General features: G+C 41.5%; 1 protein-coding gene across 1 annotated transcript in view; it reads right to left on the reverse strand.

The window, feature by feature from the left end:
- Positions 1 to 7,580: 7,580 nt before the first annotated feature.
- Positions 7,581 to 22,246, reverse strand: part of fntb (farnesyltransferase, CAAX box, subunit beta) — a 153,369-nt gene continuing 138,703 nt past the window's right edge. Inside the window, exons 10-12 of the mRNA XM_068039475.1 lie at positions 15,965 to 16,076; positions 14,876 to 14,990; positions 7,581 to 13,602 (exon numbers count right to left, since the gene is read on the reverse strand). Of these exons, the coding sequence (XP_067895576.1) occupies positions 13,498 to 13,602; positions 14,876 to 14,990; positions 15,965 to 16,076 (332 nt within the window). The 3' untranslated portion in view covers positions 7,581 to 13,497. The remainder of the gene's footprint in view (positions 13,603 to 14,875; positions 14,991 to 15,964; positions 16,077 to 22,246) is intronic.

The following is a 22,246-nucleotide window of genomic DNA, read 5'->3' on the forward strand; positions in this document are numbered from 1 at the left end:
GGGGTAAACCTTTCAGTACTGAGATGAGGAGAAATTTCTTCATCCAGAGAGTGGTGCGCCTGTGGAATTCGCTACCACAGGAAGCAGTTGAGGCCAAAACATTGAATGTTTTCAAAAAGGAGTTAGATATAGCTGTTGGGTGTAAAGGGATCAAAGGGCATGGGGCGAAAGCCGGAACAGGCTACTGAGTTGGATGATCAGCCATGATCATAATAAATGGCGGAGCAGCCTCGAAGGGCCGAATGGCCTACTCCTGCTCCTATTTTCTACGTTTCCATGTTTCTATCTGTTGTTCTGTGATGTCACTCCTCGAGTTCTTTTGTTCTTTCTCTGCAGCTCCTCTTTTTATACCCACCCTGACCTCTGCTTCTGCTCTCACCACTGCTCTCAGGCCTCAGGTCGTCACTCCTTTTATGAGATGCTGTTTACTGAATACAAATCTCCAATGGCTTTTTGTATCGGGAGTGGAAGTCTGTTGAGTCTTTTAAGGTTGTAACTAGCAGGGTACCTACGTTGGTAGGTCTGAACTGGCTTCCTGGTGTGGTATCAATTTATGTGCTTTTAACTCCCCACCCGCGCCCACTCCCATGCATTCATGCACGTTAAAATTCACCCCGATGTACTTCAACTTTAATGGTTCGCAGATCAATTTAAGTTAGCTTCACAACAATTTTTGGATGCTCTTTCCTCAATTATTATCTTATCAACATATATCAACAATGATATTGCATTCTTAATCAACAAACAGAAAATTGCCTATATTAAAAGAAGTTCAGAACATGAGGCATGATTACATATATATTGTCACAAGAGCTTTGTTTTTTTATTGAAAGCTAAGAGTTCTGTGTGCTTTTAGAAACTGAGAAAAAAAGGACTTTCTATGAACATTGAATGCTGAAACTTCGTGTTCGAAGAGCGCAGACTGGTTTCCAAGATTTATGACTGTTACATGACTTGACTGTTGAAAGTTCGTTTCACTTTTGGATTGAGTTCCGGTTCTGCTAGATCTGACAGAAAGATAGCCCAGAATCTGTTTCTCATCAAGCTGCCTCCTGTGTTTGAAGAGGTCCTGAACTGGCAGAAATCTAGCATTTCTTAAAAAAGGGCTTTCGCATTGAGTGTGAAAGCTGACACCTATTGCTGCACCCCGGATGGAAGACCTTGTGTGACGCCTGCTGCAGACGAATCAAAAATCAATACATTCTTTTTCCCCGGTTAATCGGTTTTTGAATGTATGAGTCTGTGCATGAGGGTTAGGAAGAATAAGTTATAAAATCTTTTCATATGTATAGATTTATCTCATTATCGTTTAAAACTTAGTTTATTAATAAATAGTTAATTTTGTTATTTAAAGAAACCTGGTCTGGTGTGCTTTATTCTGGGGGACAAATAGAGTGTTTAATTTGGCTGTTTTCTAGTAGGTGGGGAAACTTTACTCATATGCCGTGACCTGTGGAGTAGTGGGACTGAATTAACTCCTGCCTTGGTCATAACAATATAAAAATTCATTAGGAAATGGAATAATGTCAGAGGACTGACGGACAGCTAGTGTCATTCCTATATTTAAAAGGAAGCTAGAACACATCCAGGTAACTATAGGCCAGTTAGCTTAATGTCGATGGTAGGAAGGATAAGGTAATATTGACTCAAAAGATGGAACAGAATAACATCTAAATACTAGAAATATATCAAAGAATTGTCAGCATGGATTTCAAAAGGAAAGGTCATGCTTGATCAACATTATTGAATTCTTTGAAGTAAGAGAGCAAGTAGACAAGGGTAATGCAATAGATGCAGTATATTTGGATTTTCAAAAGACATTCCACAAAGTACTACCTTGTAGACTCATGAGTAAGGTCAAAGCATGTGAAGTCAGGGGACAAGTCACAAAATGGCTAGCATGTTGCCGACAAAACAGAAAAGAAACAGTAGGGTTTAAAGGTAGCTATTCAGTCTGGCAGTGGGTGGGAAGTGGTGTCCCACAAAGATCAGTGCTGGGACCACTGTTGTTCACCATTTACATCAACGATTTGGACTTGGGAATCAGAAATACAATTTCAAAATTTGCAGATGACATCAAATTGAGAGGTACAGTGAATAGTGAAGAAGACTGTGACAAATTCAAGAAGACATTAGTAAACTTGGTGAATGGGCATGTAACTGGCAAACAAATAATAATGGTAAGGGTGAGGTGGTGCATTTTGGTAGGAAAAATAAGGAGATCATTTACAGCTTGGATAGTAAGGCATAGAATTATGGGCCCCCTTGATTACCCCAACCAGAGGAAAGCTTTTCCCTATTCACACAATCAAATTCTAAGTTTAATAACTTTCAAGTAAATTGCTTCTTAGCATTCTCAGTTCCAGTGGAAATCGTCTTGCGTCTTTCCTCATAATGAGAGTTTCCCATCCATAAGAACATAAGAAAAGAGCTAGGTGCAGGAGTCAGTCCCTTGAGCCTGCTCCGCTATTCAATATCATGACTGATCTTCTACCTCAGCTACACCTTCCTGTACTATCCCCATATCCCTTGATTCCCTTAATAATCAAAAATTGATCGATTCTGTCTTGGATAGACTTAACAACTGAGCATTCACAGCTCTCTGGCGTAGAAAATTCCAAAGGTACACAACCCTTTGAGTGAAGAAATTGCTCCTCATAGTCCTAAATAGCCGACCCCTCATTCTGAGACTGTGACCCCCAGTTCTACGCTCTCAAGTCAGGGGAAACATCCTCCCAGCATCTACCCTGTCAAGCCCCTTAAGAATTTTATATGTTTCAATACGATCTTATTATTCTAAATGCTGGGGAATGTAGGCTTAATCTACCCAATCTCTTCTCATTGGACAATCTCGTAATCCCAGGGATCAGACTGGTGAATCTTTGTTGCCCTCCCTCTAAGGCAAATATATCCTTCCTTCGGTAAGGAGACCAGTACTCCAGGTGTGGTCTCACCAAAGCCTTATACTATTGCAGGAGTACTTCTTTACTCTTATATTCCAATCCCTTTGAATTAAAGGCTAACATACCAGTTGATTTCCGAATTGATTGATGTACTTGCATGTTAACTTTCTGTGATTCGTGTACAAGGACACCCAGATCCCTCTGAATACCAAATTTCCCAGTCTCTCACCAGTTAAAAACAATTCTGCTTTTCTATTTTTCCCTACCAAAGTGGATTACTTCACATTTCTCCACTTTATAGTCCATCTGCCACATTCTTGCCCATTCACTTAAACCATCTAAATCCTTTACAACCTCTTTACTTCCTCCTCAGAGCTTACTTTCCCACCTCGTCAGAAAACTTGGATGTATTGAACACAGTCCCCCTCATCTAATTCATTAATATAGATCGTAAATAGCTGAGCATCAAGCACTGATCCTTGCGGTACACCACTAGTTATAGCCTGCCAACCCAAAAATATGCTGTTTATTACTACTCTGTTTCTGTCCATTAACCAGTCCTCAATCCATGCTAATAAATTACCCCCAAATCCATGATCCATTATTTTATGTAAAAACATTTTGTGTGGCACCTTATCGAATGCTTTTTGAAAATTCAAATACACTACATCCACTGGTTTCCCCTCATCTACCCTGCTAGTTACAACCTTAAAAGACTCAACAGACTTGTCAAACATGAATTGCCTTTCATAAATCTGTGATGACTCTGCCCAATTATATTTTGATCTTCTAAGTATCCTGTTAATGCTTTTCTAATAATAGATTCTAGCATTTTCCATGCTACTGGTATCAGGCTAACTGGCCTATAATTTCCTTTTGAATTTCTCCCTCCTTTCTTGAATGGAAGGGATATGTTTTCTACCTTCCAGTCCATGAGGATTGTTCTAGAATCTAGGAAATTCCGGATGATCAAAACCAATGCATCCACTATCTCTGTAACCATCTCTTTTAAAACCGTAGGATGTCGGCCATCAGGTCAAGGAGATTTGCTGGCTTTTGGTCCCATTAATTTCTCCAGTGCTATTTATTAATACCAATATCTTTAAGTTCATCATTTTCACTTGACCCTTGGTTCCCCACTACTTCCAGACTGTTTTTGTCTGTCTTCATGGTATAAGAAACAAAGTATTTGTTTAATGTCCCTGCTATTTCCTTATTCGCCATTATAAATCCTCCTGTCTCTGCCTCGAAGGAACTCATGTTTACTCTTGCTAAACTCTTCCTTTTTACACACCTATAGAAGCTTTAACAGTCTGTTTCTTTGTCTCTTGCTTGTTTACTCTCATATCCTATTTTCTCTTTTCCAATTTCTTAGTCGTCCTTTACTGAATTTTAAAATCCTCCCAATCCTTGGGCTTACTACTCTTTTTGGTGTCTAATACTATCTTTAACTTCTCTTAGCCACAGTTGGACCACTTTTCCCGTGGGGCTTTTGTTCCTTGAGACATGTCGAAACTTTTAATCTTGGACTCATCAGAACAATCTGCAAGAATACCCATATAAGGGAAAACAACAACTTTATACTGTATGAGAAGAGAGTGCCAAGTGAACTCTGATTGGTAGAGGCATTGCCATGGAGAATGCACTAGTTTACAGTGACTGACAGTTGACTGCCAAGCTTTGTTTGAAATTTAAACCAGGCAGCTTGACTGATTGGTCAAGTAGCCCAAGGATTGCCCTGAGGAATGAGCCAGCAAATGGTTGTCACTTATTTTGTTTAGCTGAAACAGGCACAATGTTTGTACATGTTCTTTCTGTCTGCAAAGAACAGGGCTGTGTATTAATATATGTAGCTTCCAGTATGTGCAAATGCGTCACACTGCAAGCCCTACTGACAATCTTAAATTGATTGTCAGCATAATTCTTAGCACACTGAGGATTATTTAGCAAATCTTGTCCAATCGCTGAATCACATCTAATGTTGCACACAGTATTTTGAGTTTTGCAAGCACGGGCTGGTTGGGTACGGCCTGGACCTTACCTGTTGCGAACAGCGGAAGGGACATGTTGTTTGATACAATGCACCAGTCTTTGGGACATACGGTCTATATACTTAGCATCACACTGGCACTGAAATTCATATATCACATTATTCATTTGTGTGATAGACAGGACGTCTTTTTGGCTTGACGGCAGCATCCTGTTAGTGGCGAACACCACATATGTTGCTACTGCATAGTAGCAGCGTAAAACAGGTAACTTCACCTGTTACTCAAATTTTTGGGACGCATTACTCTTCCAGGGTAATTTGAGGTAGACTGAGTACTTTTCAGGGTTGAAAATGACTGCCTTAGGCCCATTCATAAGTTTGCGCGATATACAGCGAGAAATGATCTGATCAGGATGCTGAAATAGGGCAAATCAAAGACATCCTGTGTGACAATGGCTACCCTGATCAGATCACTTCTTGCTTAATTGCATTGCATCTTTAATATTGGCTTTTTCACCTGTGCCAGTGAGTCATCTACTCCAAATCCTTTCCCTTTATATTCTCTTTTTTAAATTATCTCTGGTTATCATCTCTGCTTTAATAGCCAGTTACTGTAAAGCATTTTCACTTCATAACTTCTGAGTGGAAACATTTCTTCAAATTCTCCAAATTCACTCCTTTGGTGATGTGGATGCTGATGCCGATAATAATTCACCAACCAGTGGAAAGAAACCTTCTCTACTTAACTCAACTCCTGCATCAAATACAGGCACTGAATTAAATTCCAGGGCCGAAGGTACTGAGGATGCAACTAATGATGCACACATTAGATTTGGACTTGATGAAGACAGTTGGAAATGTTCATTAGATACTCTTCCATGCTACCTTCCATGACGGTGCTTCTGATATGACCTCCTTTTTCCTCAACCGAGGATTTCCCCCCACTGTGGTTGACAGGGCCCTCAACCGTGTCCGACCCATTCCCCGCACCTCTACCCTCACCCCTTCCCCTCCCTCCCAGAACCGTGACAGGGTTCCCCTTGTCCTCACTTTTCATCCCACCAGCCTCCATATCCAAAGGATCATCCTCCGCCATTTTCGCCACCTCCAGCGTGATGCCACTACCAGTCGCATCTTCCCCTCCCTTCCCCAGTCAGCATTCCGAAGGGATCGTTCCCTCCGCGACACCCTGGTCCACTCCTCCATTACCCCCACCACCTCGTCCCCGTCCCAGGGCACCTTCCCTTGCAATCGCAGGAGGTGTAATACCTGCCCATTTACCTCCTCTCTCCTCACTATCCCAGGCCCCAAACACTCCTTTCAGGTGAAGCAGCGATTTACTTGTACTTCTTTCAATGTAGTATACTGTATTCGCTGCTCACAGTGTGGTCTCCTCTACATTGGGGAGACCAAGCGCAGACTGGGTGACCGCTTTGCGGAACATCTCCGCTCAGTCCGCAAGCAGGACCCTGAGCTTCCGGTTGCTTGCCATTTCAACACTCCCCCCTGCTCTCATGCTCACATCTCTGTCCTGGGATTGCTGCAGTGTTCCAGTGAACATCAACGCAAGCTCGAGGAACAGCATCTCATCTACCGATTAGGCACACTACAGCCTGCCGGACTGAACATTGAGTTCAATAATTTCAGAGCATGACAGCCCCCCACTTTACTTTCATTTTTAGTCATTTTTAGTTATTTTTTCTTCCTTCTTTTTTTTTTACATTCCTTTTTACATTTTTACAATCTTTTTTTGCATTTATTTCATTTCATCTTAGTTTGTTCAGTTTGCTTACCCACTTTTTTTCAGGTTGTTTTTCTTCAGGTTTGCACTTGCTGCTGTTCAATATTCAGTATATTCACACCTAATCTGTACTAATGCTTTGTCTTTCAACACACCATTAACATATTGTTTGCCTTTGCTCCGTGACCTTTTGGTCAGCTATGTGGCCTGGTCCAATCTGCACCTTCTCCTTTGTTATCTCTTGCCCAACCCCCACCTCACTTGTTTATAATCTGTGACTTTTCTAATATTTGTCAGTTCCGAAGAAGGGTCACTGACCCGAAACGTTAACTCTGCTTCTCTTTCCACAGATGCTGCCAGACCTGCTGAGTGAATCCAGCATTTCTTGTTTTTGTTTCAGATTTCCAGCATCCGCAGTATTTTGTTTTTATTTTATTATTCATTAGGTACTTGATGTTTATTCCAAAAAAGCTGTCTATTAAATTCAAAATTTTCTGAGTTTTACTTTTGAACTGAAAAATATTTCATTAGTTGATTTGAGACAATTTTTGAGCAAAATCCAGGAAAATCAGGTGACTGAAGAACTAAGGTGTATTAAGTTGACGTGATCAAATAATAGCCCTGTTATTTTGAAAACATGTTGTATTTTATTCTGCTTTGACAATACTTAAAATCATGAGTAAATAACTGGAACCAAAGCATCTTCAGTATTAACTTTGCATAAAGCCTTGTTGAAGCAATTGCCCTACTTTTACAAAATACTGCAGATGCTAGAAATCTGAAATATAAGCAGAAAATGTTGGAAATTGCCTTACTTTGTTCACCACAATAGCTGGAAGTATAAGAGAATTGATCTGTATTTCTGCTTATGTTCTATTTAAAATTCAACTACAATACACAGAAGAATTTTATCGTGTTTATTGAACAAAATAACATTACTCAAGGTAATGTTCTGGATTTTGTGGTCAGTGGTAATCTAGCAATCTCTGTGATGTGGATTTCACCTTTCCCAACATTATTTTGATTCTGGTGCCAACGATAAGGGTTCTCTGGCATCTAGCAACAGTAATGGCAGCAAGGTTAAGCAGCCAATCCGACCGAAGAATTCGCACAGACATCAAACCAGGACATAAAATGCACTGATTATCCTTCCCTTTTTAATCATTTTACAGAGAGTGAAATAAAGATCAAGACATACACATGGAATTAAAGTAGATGCTGAAATATCATAAACAAACTTTAAAACAATTATTAAAAACCTATGGAATTTATATTGTGGAGAAATTTGACATTCCACAAATAATTAGATTTTCAGGGTCAGAGAGGTTGTTCAGCAGTAATTATGAACTTAGTACACCATTAAAAACCCAATTTACACCTCATTCAACATGGCATAACTTTTATCAAAGGTTTTTACCATAAGAATGATAGTGTAAAAGTGGGGGCAAAACCCCCAGAAAATGCTGGATTGAACTGATGAAAGGTCATTAACTCATTTTTTCTCCGCAGATGCAGCCAGATATGCAGAATATTTCCAGCATTGTTTTTTTAAAAAAAAGATTTCCAGCATCCACAGTATTTTGCTTTTGTATTGGTGTAAAAGTGGAAGTTCACTTTAATTCAAGTGATTTCTAAAGATTTCATCGGTGGGAACTGCAAAGGCATCCCCTGGAGAAACCGGGAATCACAGACAGCAACTTCTGAATTTCTGCATTTACCACTGACAGCTTTGCTGTCATTACAACTGCAAATTCCAGGCCAGTAAGCCTTTGCATTAAGCAAAAAGTCAACTTCTATTAACATATGTCAGATAAGGGCAAAGCGTGAAAAGCTGTATATTGAAATAAAATATACATGCTGCATTAATTACCTCAGAATTCATGATATTTTGTAAAACAGATATTGCTGTTGTGCCAATCAGGCATGAACCTGCAACTGTCCAATAGCATTTGATGTTATTTTAAGAGCAAATCTGGTTCACCCTCTGATTTAGATATCAAGATGTAAACCTTTTGTAAGATTAGAAATTCAAAACAAGGGCAATATTTTACTTTATTTTATTAAACAGCCAAAAAATGTATTAAAAAATTGCACATCTTTGTGATCAAACACACAAGTTCACAAGATGAGGTTGGATGAAGGTCAAAACCACAATTTCTTAGCGAATGTTTCATTTAAATAAATCCTCACTTGCCATGTTTCAACACTGTCATTTCTGACGCCTTTTTCCTTTAGAAAAACACACACACATGGAACACATTAATAATTCTTTACAACCTATGGGAAGTTTAATTTTGGTGGCAAGCAAACCAAACATGGCATTGCATTTGTCAAATTTTCATTCAGTCTTCAGAGAGCACTTACTCATTTTTAAAAATTAGCTAATGCTATCAGGATAAAATCATTCTCATGGCCATAGCCAAGTCTGAAGTTCAATATTTATAACTGCAATCAAATTGTTGAAAAGTTATCTGAAGAGACTTTAAAAGAGGAAAAGTTTTAGTGCAACAGTTGGAACACCCTTCTATCATGGGCACAGTAGGATTGCAACCACAGACAAAATGCAGTGAGGAGGCACCAAGTGAGGGTCAGGCACTTATCTGTTAACATGACTTAACAACAAATCTATTGAGAGAGGGAATTTTATTCACACTGTACAAATACTACCAACTGCAATTAGAAAAACATAATTCTCACAATGCTAGATCTTTCCAGAGGACAACAGAGCATGCTACTTGCATACAGAAATGATTCCAGTCATGACCTGGCCATAATTGGAATGGTTTGTATACCCAAATGACTGAGTAATATCTTTCTCGTTCAAGTTCCAGTAAACACAGATGCTTTGAAACCTGGACTGTCAATTGCAATTCTCAGAAACGTTTGGGACTTTTATGTTTACAATGTGTGTGTGTGTGCCGTGTGTGTGCGCGTGTGCGAGAGAAAGAGAGAGAGGAGAGTGGTATGAACAGTGCCAGGTGATACAACCGTGCACTCAGCAAGGCTACAGCTTGTCTTTGAACCACAAATAGTCTTGCATGTTTTTGTTGTTAAACAGTGCTGGGGGGGCTTCACTTATAGCATAAAACATAGAGGCAAAGTTTAAAAAAATTGATTTCAGAATACGATTTTCACATACAAGGTCCTATGACTAATAATTCTCCCAGTTAAACCCAACTTATGATGCTGTAATTAGCAAAACACAGAGTTGACATGCTAGGCCCCCACCTGCCAAGAATGAAACCAATAAACCTATAACATTCTAACAGGACTAGACAGGCTAGTTGCAGGGAGGTTGTTCCCGATGGCTGGGGAGTCCAGAACCAGGGGTCACAGTCTCAGGATATGGGGTTTGCCATTTAGAACCGAGATAAGGAGAAATTACTTCACTCAGAGGGTATTGAACCTGTGGAATTCTCTACCGCAGAAGGCAGTGGAGGCCACATCATTAAATATATTCAAGAAGGAGATAGGTATATTTCTTAATGCCAAAGGGATCAAGGGATATGGGGAGAAAGCAGGAATAGGGTACTGAATTAGACGATCAGTCATGATCTTTTTTGAATGGCAGAGCAGTCCTGAAGTCCGAATGGCCTACTCCTGCTCCTATTTTCTATGTTGCTAAGAATGAGGCATATTAATTTTGCCATATGGACATTAAATTTCAAATTGTTGCTGGGAAGAGAAGGCCTGTTGCAAGGGCTGCTAGACTTGGATGGAAAACATTTTCATATTAACAGACGGTGCTTGTGTAGACAAAGGACCATTCCCCGACACATTCAACCCACAATGGGTGTTGATCATCGGACAATGAGGAAGTGGGGAACCGCATTCCAGGGCCTGCTGGGGTGATTTTTTGAAATGGCCACAGAGAGTTTGAACTGAGAGAAAGACTGTTTGCTCCTGGACTGAGAAAATCTCTCCTATCTGCTCCCATCTCTTTCTCACAAGCCTCTGAATCCACTGAAGACACATGAACCCCAAGAGAGAAAAAGTCTCCTACAGCGAACAAGGTTTAAGAAGAATACTGGGCCCCAATGAAAAGCAAAATCTACCTACAATCAAGGACTCTACAGTGAGCTCGAAGAGCCGTAGCAAAAATTCTTCAGATATTGCCTCAAACTTTTCCATTTTATTTTGTTATTCTGCTCTTTTCTGTCTCTATTTGCATGTGTGTATCGCGTATGCATGATAGCGTGGGGGCGTCCTGCTTCCGTAGGTATCAACCGAATTAGAGTTCAAGTTCAAGTTTAATAAATTTCAACTTTTCTTCTTTAAACCTAAGAAAGCCTGTTTGTGCTGGTTTCTTTGCCTTATAATTGGAAAGCAGTGAACAAGGGGGAGCTAAAAACCTTGTGTTTTAAAAATTAAACCCTGTTTCAGCAAGACCAGGTGAAGGCTAAGAGGGACCCCTAGACACCTTTCTCACCTGGTCGTAACAGAAATTTAGGGGCTACTGTCCTGGATTTTACCTACAGACAAACTAGAGAAATTGGAAGTGGGAAGCCAAATTGTACTCAGTCAAAAAAAGCAAGATTTCACTACAGGTTTTCCTGTGGTTATGTGTGTTTGAATACTAACATGTTTGCAACTGAAGCTAGTAGCTCTCCAAGCCAGGGTGAAGTAACTTGGGATAAGTTGAAAGCACTGTCTATGGAGGAGTTGAGGAAAATGGATGAGCAGTGTGGGATCACTGTATGTGGTAAGGCTAGGAAGTCTGAACTCCTAAGGCTATCGGCCAACCATTTTTCCCACGAACTTGAAGAACCAGAAACAGGGTTAGAAGTAGACCCAGACAGGGTATTGTTAGCAAAGATACAATTGGAACAGAGAAAACTTGAATTAGAAGACAGAGAAAGAGAGAGACAGGAGAGAGAGAGAGACTGGAGAGAGAGAGAACCTTCCAGAAAGAATGCAAAGAAAGTGGGCTGAAGCAGCTCGAGTTAATTGGGGGGGGGAGGGCGGGTGCAACAGAGTAACCCCAGTGAAAGCATGGCCAAAATGGAGCAGCGTAATTCAGGGCTGGGTTCAGAATTGTTGAAACTAGCTCAACTAATTCCAAAATTCAATGAGGAGGATGCAGAAACATTTTTTTGTGTCCTTTGAGAAACTGGCAAGGCAGCTAAAATGGCCAGCTGAGACCTGGCCTCTTTTATTACAAAGCAAGCTAACTGGAAAAGCCCATCAGGTTTATTCCCTGTTGCCAGATGAGAGTTCATCAAATTGTGAACTGACAAACAATACTATCTTCAGGGCATATGAATTAGTACCCGAAGCCTATCGCTAAAAGTTTAGAACCCTCTGGAAGCAAGCTAATCAAACTTATCTGGAGTTTGAAAGAAATAAGCAGCTGGCTTTTGACTCTTAAAGTACAGCTCAGCTATAAGAATCTCAGGGAAGTAATTCTGTTCGAGGAATTAAAAAACTCTCTCCCACTCTCCATAAAGACACATGTCGAGGAGCAGCGGGTTGAGAGAGCCAGGCAAGCGGCTGTTCTGGCCGATGAGTTTGCTTTAATCTATAAAAGTCGGTTTCCCAGGGGGTAACCTTTCCTAATCATCCCCACAAATCAAAAAGGACAAAGGGTGGGAAGGTGATAGGAACCCAAGCAGTCCTGGGAGAGAAAGAGAAGCAGGAGACACAAGGAGCCCACCTCCAGGCAAATAGGAAGGTGTTGGGAGCAAGAAGGAGACCTGGAGACCAGTGTGCTTCCATTGTAATAAAGCAGGGCATTTAAGAACTGACTGATGGAAACTAAAGAGAAAACCTGTAGGGTTAATCAGGGCACACCTGCTTAGTGAAGACAGTACCCTGATGGAAAGCACAGCAGAACAAGCTGTGGCTGTAACTGCAGTTAGAGTGCAACCCAAGAAGCTTACTACTACAAGTGCAGGAAAATGTAATAGGATTCCTGAAGGCTATCAAGGTTTAAGAAGAATACTGGGCCCCAATCAAAAGCAAGATCTACCTACAATCAAGGACTCTACAGTGAGTTCGAAGAACCGTAACAAAAATTCTTCAGATATTGCCTCAAACTTTTCCATTTTATTTTGTTCTGCTCTTTTCTGTCTCTATTTGCATGTGTGTATCGCGTATGCATGTTAACGTGGGCGTGTTATGTATCTGTAGGTGTCAACCGAATTAGAGTTTAAGTTCAAGTTTAATAAATTTCAACTTTTCATCTTTAAATCTAAGAAAATCTGTTTGTGCTGGTTTCTTTGCCTTATAATTGGAAAGCGGTGAACAAGGATTCACCAAGGGGCAGCTAAAAGCATGGTGTTTTAAAAATTAAAATTAATTTAAAAATTAAGACCAGGTGAAGACTGAGAGGGTCCCTTGGACACCTTTCTCACCTGGTCGTAACACAGCAAACTGCTCGACACAAGTCTACAATTTTCTAGTTATTCATTTTGCAACACAAGCCTTTTCTTTCGAAAAAGAAAGCACAAAGAACTGTTCTGAAACAGTGAAAATTAATCCAGACAAAATGGAAAGCTTGAAAAGATTATTTTTTATTGCAAACGTGATAAATTACCTCTGAAGCCAGTAAAAAGCACAGTGCTGTATTTGCCCTAATCAATTCACTTTTTTTTTTTGAGAAATTCACTCATGAAACTAAGAACACTTACAGATACCAGTCTCTGATTCTGCAGCATTCAGGAGCAAGTTGCAGATCATAGACAGGACTAGTCAGCCACACTATAGGCATTGCCGATGGCTTTTTTTGTTGTTGCAAGAAGCAAATAACTTGTTACTAGTACCTGCTCCATGTTGAACCATTTTACTTTGTAAACCACAATTCTTTGCACGCAGGTTACACAATCAGTACTTGGAAATTTAGTTAATTTGAATGCATAATAAATTTAATTTGAATTATTCTTCATCTGTGGAACTGGCAGCTTGAGGAAGTGCATGACAGCTTGTGCAACTTTTTCAGGACTAATGTTGTATACAGGATGGGTTGGTTCCTGTTGAAAAAAAGAAATTTTACAATATGTACTCCCACATCCATTCCATGTATGTAAATATAAATAAAACTGCAACAGAGACTAATTCCAAATATCTATCACTGCTTTCTTGTTAGCAACATTCCAAATGCAAATGGAGAGGGTGGGGGGGAATCTTAATGGCCAAATTGTTTGGATAATCTATGAGGGTGACAAAATAAATATAATCACTTATAGAATTTTCATCTAAAAAACACTTGCATTTAAAATACGCCTTTCATGATGTTCTGAAGCACTTTATCGCCAATTAAGTACTTTTGAAGTGTAATTACTGTTGTAATGCAAGACGCACAGTAGCCAATTTGCACACAGCAGGCTCCCACAAACAGCAAAATGACCAGATAATCTGTCTTTATGATATTGATGGGTTAGGATATCAGGGATAACTCCCCTACTCTTCTTCGAAACAGTGCTATGGGATATTTTACTCCCTCAATCCTGCACTGAAGTGTCAGCCCTAGATTTTTGTCCTCAAGCCATAGAGTGGGACTCGAATCCACAACATTCTGACTGAAGAGGTGAGAGAGTTACCAACTGAGCCACAGCTGACAAAGTGAAATCTAAGATCTGACTATATAGAAAGAACTAATGATTACTTGAAAAATGTTGCAATTATTACAAAGCTGGTGATGGTGACTGGAACTTACATGGGTTCAATGAGAGCATGTACAAAGACAATAAGTAGCTATTAATCAAGAGCTTTGAACATGGCTGTGTGTCATCAGAACCTGGGATCTGTAGCCAAGATTATTTAAAAACTGTGAAGGAGGAAAACATTTTCAGCTGAACTATGTGAGAGTTATTGCTTTAAACTTAGTCAGCATGGAGGGTGACAGTGGAGGAATTCTGGAGATCTCTGCCATTCTGCTTGCAGTTTGACCAGCATGCAAATTTTGCATAAAATATTTCCTGTTAACAAGTGTTAGTGTCCAACTTAGATATTGAATGGCTAACTGTGTCAGGAGAAACAAACTACAATTTAGGAAGATATAGTTAAGGTTTGACAAATATAGCTCAATGCTAACTATATAAAAACTTCTTTATTCAAGGCAAAACTGTAAAATACATCTACATCACAAATGTTATATTAAAAATGAGATGGGGGAAAAAATATTTGAGCTCGATTGTTCACTAAAACTTTTGAGTAAAATTGATTGCATATTTCATGACCATCCTTTCAGGAAGGCTTTATTTACTTGTTTCCTATTTCTTCAATGCACCAAACATTGCTTACCAGCCGGTTGTTTACATCACCCACAATAACATCATGCAGAAGTTCTCCACCACCGAAATGCTGTGCTATCGAAAGCCCACTTAGACAATAGCAGGTATGGTAAAAATCCCTTGATCTGAGGGGGTAAATATTTGACAAGGTTCAACACCACAGCATGCAAGTATGAATTAAGATCATTTGCTCCATGAAAGCCGGTATGTGCAATGGACCACATTTATTTCTGTACTCATGGAGTCTCCTTTAGTTAAATCTATTGGGAGATCTGAGTAATGAGAGAAAAAAACTCACCATTAGGGTTTGATTTTACTATTACAGCAAACTGCCAGACTACACCTGATAATAATCAACACCAAGGTCTTGACATTGTATTGTTCTTTACAAATGATAGAACTGGTTTTCTTTATTGCAGGTTACTGCAACATTATTATTAACTGTAGTTATCCTGTTTCTGCAATTCTCCATTAAAATAAAATAGTTAATGTCCCTTACATATCTTCGAAGCCAACAAAACCTGCAATCGGCCAGACTTGGTGAGCCTGACCAGCAAACAAGAAAGTATGTTTGTGTTCAAGGGTAGATCCAATTAACTAGCATCAATATTCAAACATTGACAAAAAAAGATCGAATGCTTTATGGAACAGAAAATAATTGGCCGCAATTCAGAACTAATGCTGAGGTGTACCTAAAAGTTTAGGGGACAATTTTTAATCAAGACACAACATTCTGCGTGATGAATCACTATATATCATTCTTGTCTGACACTGAATCAAGACAACCAGATCTTGTACGGTAATTTTTGTTTACACTTCAGTAGCACAGTATGCCACAAAATGTTAAACAGGTCTCCTTTCCCACCAACTAAGTTTTTAGTTTCTTGGCCAACTTCTAGGTCCCCTATGTTACAGTTCATTTCGCAATCAAGTTGTCAAGTCGGCACTTTATGTGCATGGTTCTGGCAGAGTCTCACATTGAGGATGCATCCTCCAATTAGTATTTTACTTCAACAGTCAGGAACTGGTAAGTCCATACCTCGGCTGTATCAAGTCAAGTGACAATGTTCTGTGCAACCAGTATAGAATTAGCACTCACTTGCCAGGTTTGTCTAGCAGTCCTCCAGTGGAATTCTGGCAGCAGAGTAGGATGTACTCTTGTAGTGCTTCTTGATGGAACATCCAGTGTGTCATACTGAGAGAATCTTTCCCTACAAAAGTATCACAGCAGAGTAAAATTAGTACACATCTAATTTAAACAAGGAAAAAAATGACAACCTATTGAATTAATAAAGAAGCATATTCTGAGTTTAAGAACCAAATGTTTTGAACTGAATAAAAATACTTGTGTCTACTGAAGTCAGTGCCTTGACATCTATTTGAATTACAAGGAATGTGTAGCACGGTAACTTGGAGCACTGTCCTTCTGGAATCTAGGCTTGAATCCAGTCAAGAGTAACAGAATGAAATGCTGCTTCCTCTAAAGGATATAACCTCTTATTGAACTAAGTTTGTGCTGCTTTGGCCTAATTACTTATAAAAGTAAGTGAGAAATTGGAATGGAAATACAAAATTGGTATAATGGGGAAACCTTCAGAGGTTGAGGTTCAAGCAGGATTTTTGGATATCCTGAATAAGGAAAGGTGGAAGACCAAAAGAAAACTGCATTCTCCCGCTCACTGTGAGAGAAACAAATCCTCCACTCCTTGCCAAAAGTCAAAAACAAATTCAACACATTCACAAAAAATTCAGAGATAAAAACACTGATGCCTACATAACTCAGCTGCTGAAATTAAGTTACAATGCTACTAACTATGGCCATCTCTGCCCACTTCCTTGTATCCATCACCATCCGCACCCCTAACCTTCTTCTAACTCCACCTCCTTCTGCATCTACCTTTGAAAAAATCTTCCCCTCCCAAGTCATTTACAACTGCACCTGAAAGCTCTCAACTACTAGTTGGCCTTTGGCCTTCCAATCACCACAATATTTCTATGCCCATTTACTCAATGACTCCTTCACCTCCATCTTTGATGGTTTGGTCCCCAGGAAAACCATTACTCTTTTCCATCCTGATTGTGCCCCTTAGAGGGGCCCACACCGTCACTCACTCAAGTGAAAGGGATGCATTCTTGAGTGTACCTGGCACACAACTGGTTTAGCCATTCATCACCAGATCCTGCTGAACCACCTCATAGGGCTTCACTCTCTTCTTCCAAAAACACCCATTCCACTAGGTTGAGCCTGAAAAACAAAGATAACCCCGTTTTCTTTTCTCCACTACCAACTGTCTCTTTGAACCTCTCTCCCTTGCACTCATGAACATCACTGTCATTAAGGGTGAAACCATTCATTCAGCTGTCTCTTCCGCATCCCCCCTTTCTCCTTTTGCAGCAAAACAAACCTACCCCAACTTCCTGCCCTAGCCAGAACCTGCATCTTTCTCTAATTTCTCTCCCATGTGACCTCATTTCCTCTCCAAGTTCATCTACTAGACCAGCTTCCTGTTTCTAATCTCCCCTTCCTCTTCAAAGATCCAAAGTTCTGCAGCCTCCAAAATCCATGCCTATCCTTCCTCAACTCAATCTTTGAATCGGGTTTCTAGCTCTGTCACAGTGTCAAAGCAGCCCTAACCCAAGACACAAATGACGTCCTCTGTGATTGTGACTGTGGTGCATTTTTCCTCCTCATCCTTTCCAACTGCTCTGCAGTTTTTGACTATCCTCCTCCAAGGACACTCCTTTGTCCAACTTAGTGAGACTACCTTTGCTTGGTTCTAGTTTCAGCTATTAAACTGCAGCCAGAGAATCTCCTGCAGTGGTTTCTTTTCCTCTGCCTGCATCATTACTTCCAGAGTCCACCAAGCATTTTTCCTTTCCACATTTCTTCATCTGTTTGCTTCATTTCGGCAACATCATCCAAAGACATGGTATAAACATCCACATGTCTGCTCACAACAATGGCTCTGCCTCCCTGCCACCTCCCTCAACTCCTTAACTGTTTTTTAAAAATTCATTCTTGAGATGTGGGCATCGCTGACAAGGTCAACATTTATTGCCCATCCCTAATTGCCCTCGAGAAGTGGGGGTGAGCCGCCGCCTTGAATTGTTGCAGTCCATGTGCAATAGGTACACCCACAGTGTCGTTAGGAAGGGAGCTCAGGATTTTGACTCAGCGACAGTGAAGGAACAGTGATATAGTTCTAAGGCAGGATGGTGCGTGACCTGGAGGGAAACTTGCAGGTGGTGGTGTTCCCGCACATCTGCTGCCCATGTCTTTCTAGGTGGTAGAGGTCATGGTGCTGTTGCAGGAGCCTTGGCGAGTTGCTATAGTGAATCTTGTAGATGATACACACTGCTTCTACTATGCGTCGGTGGTGAAGGGAGTGAATGTTAAAAGTTGTGGATGGAGTACCAATCAAGCAGGCTCCTTTGTCCTGGATGGTGTTAAGCTTCTTGAGTGTTGTTGGAACTGCACCCATCCAGGCAAGTGGAGAGTATTCCATCACACTCCTGACTTGTGCCTTGTAGATGGTGGACATGCTTTGAGGAGTCAGGTGGTGAGTTATTCGACACAGAATTCCCAGCCTTTGACCTGCTCTAGTAGCCACAGTCTTTGATAGATTGGTCAATGGTAACCTCCAGGATGTTGATGGTGGGGGATTCAGTGATGGTAATGCCATTGAATGTCATGGGGAGAGGGTTAGATTCTTTCTTATTGGAGATCATCATTGCCTGGCACTTGTGTGGCGCAAATGTCACTTGCCACTTATCAGACCAAGCCTGGATGTTGTCCAGGTCTTGCTACATGCACACACGGACTGCTTCAGCATCTGAAGAGTTGTGAACACTGTGCAATCAGTGAACATCCCCATTTCTGACCTTATGTTGGAGGGAAGAACATTGATGAAGCAGCTGAAGATGGTTGGGCCAAGGACACTACCCTGAGGAACTCCTGCAGCGATGTGCTGGGGCTGAGATGATTGGCCTCCAACAACCATAACTATCTTCCTTTGTGCTAGGTATGACTCCTAACACAGTGGAGAGTTTCCCTGTTTCCCGCTGACTTCAATTTTGCTTGGTCTCCTTGATGCCACACTCAGCCAAATGCTGCCTTGATGTCAAGGGCAATCATTCTTACCTCACCCCTAGAATTCAGCTCATTTGTCCATGCTTGGACCAAGGTGGAACCCAAACTGAGTGCTGGTGAGCAGGTTGTTGCTGAGTAAGTGTCACTTAATAGCACTGTCGATGAGACCTACCATCATTTTGCTGACGATTGAGAGTGGACTGATAGGGCAGTAATTGGCTGGATTGGATTTAGTCAAAGAGTCATTATGGCACAGAAGGAGGCCATTTGGCCCACTGTGTCCATGCTGGCTCTCTGTAGAGCAATCCAATGATGTCCCATTCCCCCACCAACTCTATCCTGTAGGTTTATTTCCCTCAAGTGTCATCCCAATTTCCTTTTGAAATCATTCATCTCCACTTCCACCACCCTGTCGGCAGCGGGTTCCAGGACATTACCACTCACAGCGTAAAAAAGTTCTTCCTCACATTCCCCCATGCATCTCTCGCACAAAACCATAAATCTGTGTCTCTTAATCCTTGAACCATCAGCTAATGGGAACTGCTTTTCTTTGTCTACCTTATCTAAGCCTGTCATAATCGTGTACACCCCCCCTCAATCTCTTTTGCTCTAAGAACAGCTCCAGTTTCTCCAACCTAACCTTGCAGCTAAAATCCCTCAGCCCTGGAACCATTCTGGTAAATCTCCTCTGCACCTCACATCCTTCTGAAAGTGTGGTGCCCAGAACTGGACGCAATACTCTAGTTGTGGCCTAACCAGAGCTTTAAAAAGGTTCAACATAACTTCCCTGCTTTTTGTGGACAGATCATACCTGGGAAAATTTTCCACATTGTCGGGTAGATGCCAGTATTGTAGCTGTACTGGAACAGTTTGGTTAGGGGGCGTGGCTAGTCTTCAGTACTATGGCTGTGATGTTGTCAGGAGCCATAACCTTTGCTGCATCCAGTGCCTTCAGCCATTTCTTGATATCATGTGGAGTGAACTGTATTATCTGAAGACTGGCAACCACAATGGTGGGAGCCTCAGGAGGAGGCTGAGATGGATCATCCACTCGGCACTCCTAGCTGAAGATGGCTGCAAATGCTTCAGCCGTGTCTTTTGCATTAACTTGCTGGGCTCCCCCATCATTGAGACGGGAATGTTTTTGGAGCCTCCTCCTCCAGTTAGTTATTTAATGGTCCACCAGTATTCACGACTGGATGTGGCAGGACTGCAGAGCTTAGATCTGATCTGTTGGTTGTGGGATTGCTTAGCTCTGTCTATAGAATGCTGCTTCCGCTGTTTAGCATGCATGTAATTCTGGGTTACTGCTTCATCAGGTTGGCACCCCATTTTTTAAGTGTGCCTTGTGCTGCCCCTGGCATGCACTCCTGATCGAACCAGGTTGGTCCCCAGGTTTGATAGTAATGGTAGAGAGAGGGATGTGCCTAGCCATGAGGTTGCAGATTGTGGCTGAATACAATTCTGATGCTGCTGATGGCCCATAGCCTCATGGATGCCCAGTTTTGACCTGCTAGATCTGTTCTGAATCTATTCCATATACGGTGGTAGTGCCACACAACACGATGGAGGGTGTCTTCAGTGTGAAGACAGGACTTCGTCTCCACAAGGACTGTGCGGTGCTCACTCATACCAATACTGTCATGGACAGATGCATCATGATAGGTAGATTTGTGAGGATGAGGACAGGTAGGTTTTTCCCTCTTGGTTCTCTCACCACCTGCCGCAGGCCCAGTCTGGCAGATATGTCCTCCAGGACTCAGCCAGCTCAGTCAGTAGTAATGCTACCGGGCTACACTTGGTAATGGCCATTGAAGTCCCCCACCCAGAGGACATTCTGTGCCCTTGCTACCCTCATTGCTTCTTCCAAGTGTGTTCAACATGGAGGACCACTGATTCATCAGCTGAGGGAGGACGATAAGTGGCAATCGGCAGGTGGTTTCCTTGCCCATTTTTAACCTGATGCCATAAGACTTCATGGGGTCCTGAGTCAATGTTGAGGACTCCCAAGGCCACTCCCTCCCAACTGTATTCCATTGTGCCACCACCTCTGGTGATGGAGGAATCTGGGATATTGGCTGTAAGGTATGATTCGGTGAGTATGATTATGTCAGGCTGTTGCTTGATTAGTTTATGGGACTAATTTTGGCACAAGTCCCCAGATGTTAGTGAAGAGGACTTTGCAGGGTCAATTGGGCAGGGTGTGACTTTGGTCGTTTCCAGTACCTAGTTTGATGCTGGGTGGTCCGTCTGGTTTTATTCTTATTTGACTTTTCTATACTGGTTTGAAACAACTGAGTGGTTTACTAGGCTATTTTAGAGGGCAGTTAAGAGTCAACTGCATTGCTGTGGGTCTGGGGTCTTTAGGCCAGACCGGTTAGAGTTAGCAGATTTCCTCCCCTAAGGATATTAGTAAACCAGATGGGTTTTTACGACAATCCAGTTTCATGATCATTATTAATGAGACTAGCATTTTATTCCAGATTTATTAATTAATTGAATTTAAATTTCCCCCAGCTGTCATGGTGGGATTTGAATGCACATCTCCGGAGCATTAGACCAGGCCTCTGCATTCTAGGCCAGTAACATTACCACTATGCTACTATCCTCTTGTCGGACCACTTGGTCAATATCCAGTCATGGATGAGCTAAAATCTGATAAAATTGACATAGGACTGGATATTTACTGGGGCGGGTTAGGTAGACAAGGTGCAGAGTTTCGGATGGGAAATTTCCATGTCTGGGTTTCACTGCATGTTGTGGAGTTTTAATTCTATAACGTGTCTTTCGACCCTGACACCCCTAAATCAGCTTCCAGTTGGGCAGGGAGCACTCTGAAGCAGGTCACATGACCAAGGGTAGGTCTGAACACACTCCCGAGGGACTCTGAATGGGGGTGGGAGAAGCTCGAGGGAAAGCATTCCTGCTCCTTCTGGACCACAAGCAGTGCTGAAAAGGCACTTCTCCCCAGAGCTTCCTCACCTTACTTCAGCTGCCGAGTTTCCTATCTTGGTAAATCCAGAAGTCAGTGGATTGAAGGCAGCTCCCCAATCCACTCAGAATTTTTTCCGACTTAGCCCTTTCCCAATCCCACATGCTCACTCATGTTAAAACTCCCCACCACAAGCTGTGTGCCCATGCCAACGATTCTATCCACCTCCCCAGCCTGAACCAGAATGTTTCCCCCCATGAGGCGCGATTACACCGTGAGCGGAGTTCCCAATTTCTAATCATCTCCATCACAAAGACTGCTGACAGCCACTTTCTTATCACTTTCCTCCAGCTCATCTA

The sequence above is a fragment of the Heterodontus francisci genome, chromosome 9, assembly GCF_036365525.1.
Source record: "Heterodontus francisci isolate sHetFra1 chromosome 9, sHetFra1.hap1, whole genome shotgun sequence".
NCBI lineage: Eukaryota > Metazoa > Chordata > Chondrichthyes > Heterodontiformes > Heterodontidae > Heterodontus > Heterodontus francisci.